Source organism: Zonotrichia leucophrys, chromosome 2 (genome assembly GCF_028769735.1).
Source record: "Zonotrichia leucophrys gambelii isolate GWCS_2022_RI chromosome 2, RI_Zleu_2.0, whole genome shotgun sequence".
NCBI lineage: Eukaryota > Metazoa > Chordata > Aves > Passeriformes > Passerellidae > Zonotrichia > Zonotrichia leucophrys.
Genome location: NC_088171.1, coordinates 25881408 through 25895467, shown reverse-complemented (window position 1 = coordinate 25895467; position 14060 = coordinate 25881408). Strand labels below are relative to the sequence as shown.

Here is a 14060-nt window from a genome sequence, read left to right as displayed (position 1 = left end):
TGAAGCCTGAGTAGTATGGATATGTCCCATCTGGGCTTCCCTTTGCTCTTTTTCTCCTGCCCTTTACAGCACTTCCCAGCTCAGCAGGAAAATACCAGCAGGAAGACTGTCACACAGAGCTCTCCCTTCTCCCCCTCCTGCAGGCTGCACTGTGCAGAAAGGGAATGATCTCTTACAGATTCTCTTCTGCTGCTCTCATCACTTCGTTATCTGAGTGCCTTCCAATAGTGTATTAAGCTACATGATTAACTCCTGTCACATGTGGCTTGTTCTCTCTGATCCTCTCTGCAGGGGGAGGATCTGGGCCTTTGCAAAGGAAAAGGAAACATAAGTCAGCTTTAAAAGTAGTGTGCAAATGAATAAAAAGGACTTAATAAAAAGGGCCAGAGTTTTGTTGGTTGGTTGACTAGGTTTCTTAAGGTTTTTATTTCATATGATGAGAAGCTGAATAATTCTTCTAAAAGATATTTGTATCATTAGAAACTCCTGTCTTTTTACCCCATGAAATTCACTGGGGAGCTACTATGCTGTCTCTGGAGAACTGCTGAAATATTTCATCATAAGCAAGTGGAAGCTAAGAATAAAGAATCAAATGAATTTTTAAGATGACCATTTAAAACCCCCACCCTTTCTGTCTGTTTTCACTAATACCTATTTAATTCCACTGCCTAATCAACAAACGAGAAAAAGAGGTACTTTCATAAAAAATCTGACATTTCCTCCTTTAATTCTAACAAGTAACATTCAGACAGTAAAACAGAAGTAGAATTTCATTTATCCAGAGAGAGAAACAGAAGAAACTGTTGCTGTCAGGATCAACCAAACATCTGGGCATGGGCAGGAGAGTGACCCTGACCAGCAGGTGTGACCCACATCTGCATCACACACAAGCACATCACAAAATCCTGGGGACAGGCTCCACTGTGAGAGGATGTTTGTCCCACTGTCTCCACCTACTCTGGGACTTCAGCCTTCTGATAGTTAAAAATATTTTTCTAATTTTTGACCCAAATGAACACATGGCCAGCTTGCAGCCACGTGTGCTGGTGGCAGCATGTCCTCAGCTCCACTGGTCTCCTCCTCTGGCTCCAGGCACTCTGCAAGGACATGGAACATCTATATTGCCACCAGGCTCATGCTTCCCTGGCTTAGTCACACCAAGCTCTTCTGTCCCTTTCTACAGACTGCTCTCCTCTCCCCGTAACCCACACCCACATCCCCCTCTGACACATTTCAAGAGTTTTTTAAAATAAAATACTTTTTAAAACATAAGAATAAGGGATTTTGCACTCCAATGCAAAGTAGAATATGACCTGGAAGAGATAAATGGGAAAAAAAAAGGGAAAAATAGATAACAGAAGGTGGATGAGAGGCTGCTTCTTTTATAACCAAAAGTGCAAAGAGCATTTGCACAGTTTTGATGATCTTTTAAACAACATCAGTTTTATGAAGCTGCTTTGTAAGTCTGAAACCCACGATGAGGGAGACTGAGAAGGGCAGAGAGCCAGTGATGCCACATGATACGCAAGAGGTGGCAGAGAAAGGGAAGCACAAGGGCCCAGGCTGGCACTGGAGATAAAGATCTCCAATCCTCAGTAACCAGCCTTAGGTAACTCAGATTAATTAGATCACGGCTCAGTTTTCCCTCTTGAAAAGTACCTCCCTAATAAAGATTGTTATTAGGAACATAAGCCTCCATTCCAGCTCCTTTAAGTACCCAAACAGACTGAAATAACAAGGTAACTCATATCCCTTTCCATTTCTTATCAGACTAATACAACCTCACTGACAAGCAAACAGCCATCAATAGGTGTGTATAGGGAAATCTATACTCAGGGGTATAAACTTATGCATTTCTTGGTATGGATGTAGCTAAGCCTCATTTTAAGCTGTAGAAGTATATAAACACTTGGTTTTAACTTACCAACATAACATTGTTTTTCTACAGAGGAATAAACCAGTGCTTACATAAAGACCTCAAAGCACTCACAGTAACCTAAAGTAATGAATATTGTAATGAGAAACACAAGTATTTAGGGTGATAATGACTGGACTTTGCTCTACTTAGATCAGCTCACCCCCTATGGAGGCTACCAAAGCTTAAAGATTTTATCACCCTAGTAATCAGCAATGGGTAATGGCCTTCATAAAACACAGTAATTAAATTGACTGATTTCAAACTAGTGCGTTTTTTTCATTAGGGAGTTCTTATTTAACCTACTTCAAAAATCCCTTTGTGAATACAGACTATATCAGTCAAAATTGAAATGATGAGGGACGAGGAGCTTGTTCTGCTCAATATTTCAGACATTATTCAAGTGAAAAAGCTGAAGTTCTGGGTATTTTTTTTTGCCATCCCTAAATGCTTCCAGTTTTAAAATCTTTCAACTTATAAAACTGGGGGGAAAGAGGAAGCAAATCAAAACCATAGTTCTTTCCATTTTCCAACAATTCTTAAGAGATTCTGCTTTGTTAAAACATGTTTTTAGAATTCTCTGAGGCCAGGGTTCCAACCTCCCTAGCAGAAATATCAACGGTGAAATTTAATTATCCTGTATGCCTGGATTCTGCATGTTGTCATAATGACTCTGTCTTACTTAATCTTTGAATGTTTTTGAATAAATCTTGGTTGTAAGCACAACCCCTTATTATTGCTCAAATTTGCCTTTATGATATGTGTGTGAGCCATTTATCTGTGTTCCACGAATACTTGTAACTCAACACAGATTTTAAAATAAAATGTTTCATGGTGAGTTTCAACTCTGCTTTTGTGGCAAAAACATTTCCCAACTCAATATATGCTCTACAGAAGCTTTATGATGGCAAAAGCAAACCTACTGGAAAATCTACCTGAATAACTACATGACACAAAATCTAGCTTCGTATTTCTCTCTCTGGGCTACAGCAGCCTTTGACTGCATGAAAGAGATGCTGGATATGTCTCTTCTGTATGAAATCTACAGTGAAACACAAGACAGAAGTACAAAGTACAAACGGTTCCCCACTCTAGCCAGAAAAATAAGTGACTCAATAGTGATACCAAAATGTGAGAGCTGGTCACAAATATACTTTTGTTTCTGTCTAGAACCCTAAAAATCTCAGAGCAGCTGTTAAAGGCTGCTGGAATCAAAGGAAATTATTTTATAGGCACCAGTGGGATATCCTTACTGTACCACTTCATCCTTGTACTTCAGGGCAGTTACCAGCTCCTCCCTTGCTGGTCATGTACTTGAAAATGAGATATGGGATTAACACCTATGATGGAGCAAATGGGGAAGTACACAAACAACCTAAAAGAGCAGCCCTAAAAAGGCTTAAGGCAGAATTAACTCTGAAACCTAACAAAGTCACATAAACATCCATAGGATTCTGATGTCACTTCAAGGAAACAAAGACGGAGGTAACAACTGTACAAAGAATCCCAGGAAACTGCTTTGTTGGCAGAGCCAGTCTTCCTGGATGGTTTTGAGAAAGACATTTTCTTACTTCTCTCCAGTCCACCTGCCACACTAGTTGCCTGTTAAAAGCATGACTAGAACTAACTGTCTGAAAGACTGCCAAACAGATGCAATAGCTTGTCCTGTAACCACTTTAGCAAAATAATGTGCTGCATTATGCTCCTTGTGATTGCAGTTTCAAATTCTGTGATCCTATGTTGCAAACTTGTTTTATATTTTATTAGAATGAAATAATAAGTCATTGACTCAGAGTTTCTATGTACGTACTCAGAGTGCAAGCAGAATATGACCTGGAATAGATAAAAGGGAAAAAAAAAGAAATAATGGAAGGTGGATGAGAAGCTGCTTCTTTTACAAGCAAAGGTGCAAAGAGCATTTGCAATAAGCACGGTAAGCAACAAACATGGTTGTTAGAGAATATTTATGACAGCAGGCACTGTGTAACATCACTGAAGCGTGCACAATGGGAGCAAGCTTTCTAGAAAACAGATCTGCAAAACAGACATGCAGTTAGGTCTAACTATCAATCACCTGAACATGTGAATAAATCTATAGGCAGTGGTCCATGTTCTGTTAAAATCAGCTTCTACCATACAGAAAACTTGCTGCCCAGTAAAGAAGCCATAAGGCCAAAGGAGCTAAAATATATTATACAAGCTAGCATAATAATAATATCACAACTACTATGCCAGCAGAAGTTTGAAATGTTAGATCTTACATAGATTAGTGTATATACAATGATTGGTTATGTGTACTAGTTTAAGATCCCATCACACTGAAACAATTGGATTTTTGAGTGTTTGGGTTTTTATTTCATTTCATAATTCACATTCTTTAAAACAGTGCTTACTGATCCACAAGAGCACATCTATATGGACTGTTTAAGTCTCCTCTCTGCTGGAATTGTGTGTGTGTAACTCCCATTAATGCTAATGGGCATAAAGCACAAGCATAGAGGAGAAAATAGACCCCTCACTGTGAAAATAAATGTGTTCAGTTATTTTCAGATGTGATGCCAAAATCAAACAACTAAAACTACATAGTCAAAGGAGATAACACTATATAGCCTAACTGAAAGTGTCACCATTATTTTTAACTCCCTGGTCATGGACCCTGCCATGTTCTTCATGTGTCTGACATTTCTTGTTGTCATAAAGACCATGACTGGATAATATATCAACATGGGTCAAATTCTAAATTCTTACACAAGTGAAAACAGCCTCGATCCCTCACTCCTTACATTCACAAAGGATGCAAGGTTAGGCCTTATGTCTTATGTTCTTCACTAGGTCATATGTTTTCTTTTTATACCATATGGGTTAACAGCAGCAGTAAACTTTACTGCTCTCTAGGATAGTTCCTTAAAACTGTGATGAATCTATCAAAGTAAAAATTCCAACCACTTAATTTTTTCCTTAATGGTGGATAGCCTGATGTTTTCTGCTCTGATTAAAATTCACAGAATCAATGCTGTCTAAGAAACAGGTAAGAAAAACTGTTTATCTTGTAAGGTGTAATTAAAAGATACGATGCTGTACTAAAATACAAACATAGTATTTTTTTCTTCTGCTGGAACCAGTGCTTTATGAGTTTACAGCTGATCTAATGTGACATTTGGAACAGCTACAAGTAAACAAAGGTTTTTAAAAGGGTGCAGTGTAAGTGGAGCATTAATGATTTTAGTGAGTGTATTTAGGGTCTTTGTAAAGTGGCTTGCTGACTTTCTTATGCAAGCAATCACACCCATCTTCCCAAATCAGGGAGATGCACCTTCAAACAAGTGAATGCTACTGAGTTATCAGCCAGGCAGAGATGAGTTCTTCCAGTGATGAGACCTTTTCAGAAGATGATGTTGTAGGAGACGAGGAGAGTGCTGCCGCTGAAAGGTCAACTTTCACAGCTTAGTGCCAGGATTTGCAATAGTGCTGGGTCAAATAGGAAAGTCAGCTGCTGCTGGGTGCTGTATAGTCCAGCTCCCAGCCCCTTGACCCCAGCTACATGCTCACTCGTCTACTCCCACTTAAGTAATTTCATGGAGAAAAACAGCCCAAAGAAAACAAAACAAACAAATAAATAAATAAATAAATCTCTACTGATTTGTATTTCTCTGCACAATATGAGTGGTGACAAGCCCTTCTATCTGCACAAAAACTGGGCAGCAAGGCATGTGGCTAAGGATGGCTGGCAGGAGAAGAACTTTTCTTTTTAAACTGTCAGAGCAGCCCCATTAGATCCCAGAATCAAACCCCTACAAAAAGGACAGTCAAAGGAGGACCCCAGCTGAGCCAGAAACTGGCCAGTGTCTGCACAGTGAAGTAAAGCAAAATTCTTAAAGGCTGCCATGTTTGTGTAGCAGACACTCCCAAGAGTGTATGTGCACTGTGAATCCTCCATGCATCATGCCTGAGGACAGCAAAGGATGGAATCTCTCATCAAAGAGCTCTTCACAGACTGCCCCACAGTGACCCAAGAGGCTGCTACTCACTGTCCATGCCCTTGGTTCCAGGCTCTTGATCTACAGAGTATTTCTGTATCTCACTTGAGGCTTTATAGTGAGAACAGCTGGGCTAGAGAATATATGAGCACCCTTCTCTTTTAAACCAGAAAAAGACTCTAACAAACACAGCAGCCCCAGCAGTGCTGCAGCCCAGATGACCTCTCCGAAATTTCCTGCAGGAATTATTGCAGAGAGACTGATACTGCCTGACTAAACCAGGAGACAAATTAATGAGCTCCTTCATTCATTACAGCAGGGCAGGATTGGCAATGATCTCTCAGCAGCCTTGTGGAGAGACATCCATGGCTTTACTTAAGCACATGGGAGCTGAGCTGGAGACACTGAGCCTCGGCAACATCCCTGAAGCAGAACTCCTTATGTTACACTGAACTGGACTCACACAAATCAATACTGTTGAATGACTCTGTTTTCTTTTTCAAGTAATAGAAGCATGTCTTTCTTTTTTATTCGAGTGTATCACTATGACTCATTTTGCAAGATGACGTCTTATTATACACAGGAAAGGGCAACAACTTCAATATTGCTACTTCTGCATAGAACACTATTTTCTTTTGGGTGAGCTTGCAGGAGTAAATGGTCCTATGAATGATTTGGTGTATGATATGCAAAAAGAGACATTTCTACAGCCTGTCTAGACTCTCAGACAAGATCAGACTGTGCTGTCATCAAAGACATTTCCACAGCCTGTCGTATCACTTGAAAGACAGAACAATCATGCAAAACGAAAAATAAATAAAAACAGCTGACCTGCCAGTGTCACAGTGGAAATCTGACCACAGTAAACTTAGACAATTTAGAGATTATGCTAACAACATGGCAAGAAGTTTCAGCAAACATTTGTGAGGAAGGGCAACTCCTGCACTAGTGAATGAAATCCAAAAATATGAGTCATGCGCAAGCAATTTTGCTATGGGCCATAAAATCACTTTATGAGAGTTACAGATAATTCTGTATGCATTCTATAATGTTTCCCTACTGTGTAGAGATGGGTATCTCCGTATCCTATCACAGATAATGATGGAAAACAAATTCTCTACATAAAAGCTGATTGCTCAGAGATTCACCCTTACCTGTTCCAAGGGATTGTAATGCCGATGGAACACTTTTATACTGCATTCATCAACAAAGAGTTAGATTCATCACTGCCAAACACACTGCAGTTTAGATGCTTGTTACAAGATGTAGCAGGGTGAATTGAGAGCAGCCTCAGAATATGCATCCTGCTGTAGTCTATCATGCATGCCCCTACTATCCTTCAAAATGACACTTCTCATTTCCTCCTGTTTGTACTTTTGCACATATTCAGACATATGAAGCAGTATCAAAAGCACAGATGCATTCTATGCATGTCAGGCTGAGAAAAACTTACAGCAATAAGCCAGTCATAAAATAAGAGATACTGGAGTATAAAAGGTGAACCCTTTAGGACCAATTTTAGAATAGCACTGCCTCTTTTTGCGCCTCAATTTTTTCTTTATCTTCTTCTAACTTTTTCCAAATGCACCCACAGAATGATTATTAAAAAAAAAATAGTTTGAAAAAGACTGGAAGCTTTTAAGAGAGACTTCTCTCATGAGACTTCAACAAGTTAACTCTTTTGCAAGGTAGCTTTACAATTAACATGCGGTTGGCAACCGAAATTCAACGAGGACTCCACTGAAAGAGTAAGACAGATTTCTTTCTTCAACTTGGATGTGGCAGTCTCCAGGAGTTCAGCTTCGAAACAAACACAAAACCCCAACAAAGCAAACAAAGCACAAAAGAATCCCAACAGAAGATACCTCTCCAACATCATAGACCCATATGCGGCCTTCTGAGTCACCAACTGCGACCTCCTTGCCAGCCTGGGCCCAGCGCACGCGGTTCAGGGCAGACGCTCCCTCTATGGTGACACTGGCTGTGGGAACCTGTCAAAACAATAGCAACAGGAAGGACAATAAAATCACACTGCCTACAAACCCAGGGGTCAGTTTGGGATGTCCTGGATGAGTCAAAGTCCCTTGGCATTGCTGGAAGAAGCAAACAACTCTCATTGGGGTGAGAGAAAAATGCAAAAGGATTCATTGTTTGTTTGATGATGTGCTAAAAAGAGAGAAGAGTAAGAGATTGCTAAGAATGAAGGGTAAAGGGCAGTAAAACCATGTTTTCCCCCTTAGTCCTGGAAACGTGCAAAACCTACTTTTTTTTTCTCAAAAGGCACTAACATGGCCAAGAACCAACTGAGAGCAGGATTTGGCATCAGTCCTGGCCTGGTTTCTGACTCAGGCCCAGATAACCTGACAGTCAGCAGACACATCTCTGTATTCATGCTGACACATCCTTTAAATCCATACTCACCTCTGTGGCTAGATGTAGAGGTTGAAACTCAGGTATTCTATCAGAAAAGTCCTGAGCTAATACTTTAGAGTGAGGACACAGCAGAAGTGAGAACAGCTGAGCTGACATTTTGAAACACCTACAATATATTCCCACAATTCTCTTTTACATCCCCAGGACATTACTTCTGCTTTAAATACACCTGGATGCTGTCTAATTCCTAAACCCCCTCCCTGCCCCAAGTCAACCAACTTAACAGGTGATCCACAAGAACACATGAGAATTCTGGTTAATGCGTGGGATGAATAAAGCAATGAACATGATCTCAAGAGAAGTATTTGTCATCTACGCTGGAATGAGGGCATCAAAAGATGCTGGAGGAAGGAACTGTGTGGGTGTTTGTCCCAGATAGGTGGATCACTCAGTTGATTTAGGTCACCTCATATGACAAATGACAGTAACCTGCAAGCCTGCTAATGCTCCACCCAGCTGCCTTTAATAGGAGAGAACCTGCCTGAGCAAGGAGCATGGAGCTTGGCATAACAGCCTTCCAAACAAGGGCTTTAGTTTCAGTGCCTTTTAGGTCAAGGCAAATGGGATAGGGTAGCTGCAAAAACAACTCCTCCACCACATCCATCTGGTGGGAAAAAGTTTTGGTAACATGTGAGATGACAAGGAGTGTCCCAGGATCTTTAAATGAGCATGGAACGGAGAGCAGTCCAGGTTAAAAAGAAGTAGCTGGACAAGAACCGGAGTCCTGGCTACCCTGTGAGGAGTGACAGGTACTGCTTCTGTCCCCATTGGCAGTACAGAGCAGCAGGAGCAGGAAGAAAGCAGTCTGAAGGTCATACTAAACCCTGGTCTGAACAATGACAAACCAGCAAGATTAACAAAACCAATACTTTGCTGACTTCAACTCGGTTCTCTGACTGTGAGAACCGAGACGGATCTAAAGATCCTGGACAAAAATAATTTTAAAATGAACATTGTACAGCTGCTATGCCAGTCTCCTCCTCAGCCCTAATGCCTCTATTGTGTCACACCAGATGAGTGACAGCAGGAAGCCAAACCTCTGCAGACTTGCTGACACTCTCGTTGCAGCCGCAGCGCGTGCACTGCCACGCCAGCAGCTGGACAAGGACCGGGAATCTGGGCTGCTTCCCTTGCCTCTGCCCCTGGAGGCTCCCTGCTCCCCCTCACCAACCCTGACACCAGCCTGCCAAACCAGCTGGCACCTCAAGGGCAAGGATTCTGCCACAGCTAAAGCATCACCTCGGCAAAGGGCTTCACAGCAGTGTCCTGAGCCCCACAAGAGAAATGCAGGAGGATTTTGTTTGCAGAATGATGAATGATGTAGAAATAATACTGGATACCAATCAGAAAGCAGATACCATTCTCCCCCCTTTTAGGAAGCCATTCAAATGCAAATAACTACTGGACTCATCTCCCCATTGTGCAAGGCCTAGGTCCTGTCCAAGGCAGTATTACCCAAAAAAGCTGGCATGCACAAACTCCTTGTCCCGGGGCTGTTACCTAAGAAGAGTCAATGGCTGTAAGCTGACATGGAGTCATTGATCCATGATAAAAATCACAGTAGAAAACAAGCAAGTTTTAGTGCTGTGATCATGGATTTCTGAGGAAAAAAAAATCCAGACAAAGTTAATTTCATAACATTTGGGAATGGGTTTTTTCAAACAGCTAAATGCCAGATTTTAGAAGACTAAGCCACTAACCAGCTACATTTCTCAGAAAACTGCAGATCGCAGATATATGTTTCATGTGCAAATACACAGTGCATATTTAAGGCATTGAATTTTCACAAAATCTTTCAGGAGGCCGTAATACATAACTCTAGAGCTGGGGTTTGGTTTAGGTTTTTGTTTTTGGGGGTTTACTTTTTGTTGTTGTTAATACAGCATTGTTTCAGTGTTCCATATAAAAATAAGCACGAATGCCGCAGACACAAGATACAACCCATGCTTTTTTCAAAACCTAATGGTTTTGAAAAATCCTGTTGCTAATCCACAAAGCTATCTAGCAAAATAAAAAGCAATACTGAAACACTCTTTAAAAATCCAAAGAAAAAGCCTTTTCTCCAGTGATATGGAGAGAAATATAGTCAAACCATAGTATCTTAAAATAGATTTGTCTGTTCTCAGTAGTGATAGTTTAAATTACATACGCCTATTTTAGACTTCAAGGTAAGAGTTTATTTATAATGGTAGCATTATGTTTTTAAAATCACATTTGAAATACCTTACAAATTCTCTGAAGTTGGTGCTTGTCAGATTTTAAACAATTTTGAAATGAAATTTTAACAGATAACAGATTAAGAAAGATGCAGTCAGAAAAACCTGTATGATAAGAATACAGCTTTTTATTATTATTTTCATTGCCTATGTAGTGTCAAAACCTGCTTGCAAATACATCTGTTACCTGTTTCTAGATGTAGACACCATCCTCACACTTTAAAAGCTAAGGCACAACATAGAAAAATCCCAAGAAACATTTGACAGGATAACACAGAAGAAATAAGCGACTTTGTAAGTCAGTTTTGTATCAGCTCATACATAAATAAGACTCACCAAGCACCCAGAGATCTTCTCCAATCTTGATCAAAAAATAAATGTTACGGATACATCAGTAAGAAACCAGCATTTGCTATCCTGAAGCTTTTTGCAAACCTCACTACACTGATCCAGAAAAATAATATTCAGTTTGCAAAAGAATGATGGAGTGGGTAAGGATTTTTTTTCTTTTCAACTTTTTGTAATATGCATTTATCAGATATAAAATAAAACATGATGACTTTCCTTGCTATTACAAAAATAATTTCTGATATGCAGAAATAAACATGAAGTACACCAATAGCCTTGCAACTTTGCAACAAGATTTTGAAAATAATTATTACACTGATTAAATCCTTGGTACAGTCCGATGATCTAAGTTATTTGGTCAGAAAGCATCCAGCTCTCAGGAAAAATGTTTCCAATAAATACAGAGAGCAACACTAGTGGAAACTCTGCTGAGATTCAAAAATTTGAAGGTAGCATATTATAACTAAACCCAGGTGTTTTCTTAATTGACTTTCAAAATGATACCTAAATATTAATGCGGCTTATTCTCCAAATTAAACAAAGCCAGGACTCCTTAATAACAATCACATCTAGTTCTTACACAGAGATTTTTATCAATAGCTAGCAGTTAAACACAGTAATAGACCTGTCATTTTCTACTGTCTTCACAAATACTTTGACATCACATATCTGACATCTAAAAGTAATAACGATCTAAAAAATAGGTGTTTCAAGATCTCTTACTACAAAGGCAGAAGTGCTGACAAGGAGTTTTTCTTAGCAAATAGCTGTGCAGACTTAAACGGCATAATCAATTACAGAAATCTGGAAAATTATTAGCTAATTATGACCTACCAGATAGAGGGTAAAAGCAAACAACGATCACTTTCAGTTACGATTCTTTGAAGAACTGTTTGCAGTTCTCTCTTTCAGAGATACTTTTGTTGCTTCTCCTGCGTAAAAAAACTTCACATCTATTCAGACTCTACCAGTTTATCATTTATCCTGATTTTTTTATTTGTTTCATCACTGTTCAGTAAGGAAAGCAAATAATATTTCTGTGTCCAGAGACCCAAATTTGATTGTCACAAAAACACAAAGCTCGGATACCATGTCTGATTCCAGTCTGATCCTACACGAGAGCTGATTTTGACCTCTGAGAACGGAAATAATTTGTGAAATCAGGGGGTGGCCTTGCATGCAGAATAAAAGCAGGATGAAGCTTGAAATTAATTCTTTTTTTTGATGTTCCTATATATTTATATGTAAACAGACTGAAAGCAGCAGCGGTTTGCTACATACAGCCTTATTATTGATGGGAATGGGATCAAGCAGTCCAGACTAATTTTTTGGAAAGAAATTATGGTCTCCTTGAGTAAAATGGCAAAACATCAGTTGATTTCAATTTCAGCCCTGGTACTTGGGGGGAAAGGATTTTTTTTTTCTTCTCAAAATGCTGGGTTTTATGCTCTGTGTTTAAGCCTGCATTAATGAGAACACCTGAAGGATATGTCCCTCCCTTCCCAAAATAAATTCTTAGGAGACTCCTCCTGAATATCCTCCAGCTGTATGTGCTCTAATTAAAAAGGCTGCACTGCTTCCTGCTCAGAGCACTTCAAAAGGCCTCACTGCTCCCCTTGACAGTGCAGTGCCCGGTGTTGGCTCCTCTTACCTGTCCGTGCTTATTTATGGCCAGCACCACTCAGTGGAAGCCATAAACTGCACCCGTATTTTACTCTGACTGAAACGCACAGCAGGTTTATGTGAAAGGTATAATAATGATCCAACTAATCTTAAAAAAAAATAAATTAAAAATAAGGTGTAAGGAGGAAAATACTGCCAATTGCTCTTCCATCTTCTCTTCTTTTGGGACATAAAAAAACTCACCAGTTAATATGTGGCCTTTTATTTTTTTACACTTTTTTCTGTTTGTTCTTAGTTTTACATAGCATTACATAAAACACAGAAAGACTTAGTGCATGGAAAAAGACTTCAATTTTTGTGCTGAAAAATGATTACTGGCCATCTAAGATTGACCTCAGGTGATAACAGGTTTTCTGAAAATCATTTTGCAGTGAAACTCAAATCCAAAAAAAAAGAGCATCAATTTAAGCCTCTGGTGTTTTTAAAAATTGGAAATAATAAGAGGAAAAACCCGACGTTTGGCACATTTAGAAAGATACTTTTTAAAAAACAGTGTTTATCAGTTTCAATCTTTGCTAAAAGTGCTCTGATTAATCCTTTCTCACCAGTGAAATTCAAACACGAGACCTTTCCTTTCCAATGGTCCCCACTATTTAGCTAATGGCAGTGAAAAGGTAGTTTATTTGCATTTGTACCTTTAAGTTCCACAGCAAAGTTTAAAGATAAAAATAAGGGTGAGGGTGTAAATCCCCAAATAACGTGTGAGAGAGATGCCCTGTGCTTTAGAAGACTGAAGCAGGGTACCAAGCGCCCCAAAGGCATGATGCGAGGGGAGATGCAGGGGCACACGCTCGGTTTCTGACACGCTGGAGGGGCTGGCACGGGGCCTCCAAGTTCCAGTCCCCAGAGCCCGTGGCACAGCGGATGGCACATTCAGAGGGAGAGCAAGTCTCGCCGTGCTACACGAGCCCGGTCCCGCCGGCAGTCAGCGACACGCCGGCCGGGCTGCCAAGGTGTGACCGCCTGGGTTTGGGCCGGAATCGCAAACCCGGCTCTCCCAGCGTCAGAAACGGGGTAAGGGGATAAAATAATAATTTAAAAAAACTCCAGAACGGGCGCGGTTTCAAAGTGCACCTTAAAATAACAGAGGGGGAAGAAGCCTCCTCCCCGAGCCGGCACCGCGGCATTTAATTGCGCTGGCGTTCTGCCGGGGGTGCCGGGGCCGGCCCTCCCTCCCTGACAGGTACCGAGCGCAGCAGCCCCGCCGCAGGGGAGGCAGCGAGGGAGGCGGGAGGGAGGGAAGGAAGGAGGGCCGGCAGAGGGGGACGGGCGGGCGCCCCCGGCAGCGGGACCTGCCCTCCCTCTCCTCCCCTCCCCTCTCCGCCCGCCCCGGGGCGCGGGCGGCGGCCGACGCCGGGATGTCCCCGCCCCGAGGGAGCGCGGCGCCCCTCGCAGCCCCGGCGGGAGCATGGCCAGGGTGCCCGGCAGTGCCGGCCCTCACAGGGTTAAGGGCTCGCCCGGCGCCCCGCTGCCCGCCCGCCCGCGCCT

At 41.2% G+C, this 14060-nt stretch overlaps 1 protein-coding gene across 6 annotated transcripts in view; it reads right to left on the bottom strand.

The window, feature by feature from the left end:
• DYNC1I1 (dynein cytoplasmic 1 intermediate chain 1) overlaps window positions 1-14060 on the bottom strand; it is a 186653-nt gene that overhangs the window by 10375 nt on the left and 162218 nt on the right. For all 6 annotated transcript variants that reach the window (XM_064704345.1, XM_064704343.1, XM_064704341.1 and 3 more), the window contains exon 16: window positions 7758-7883. In XM_064704345.1, the coding sequence (XP_064560415.1) occupies window positions 7758-7883 (126 nt within the window). The remainder of the gene's footprint in view (window positions 1-7757; window positions 7884-14060) is intronic.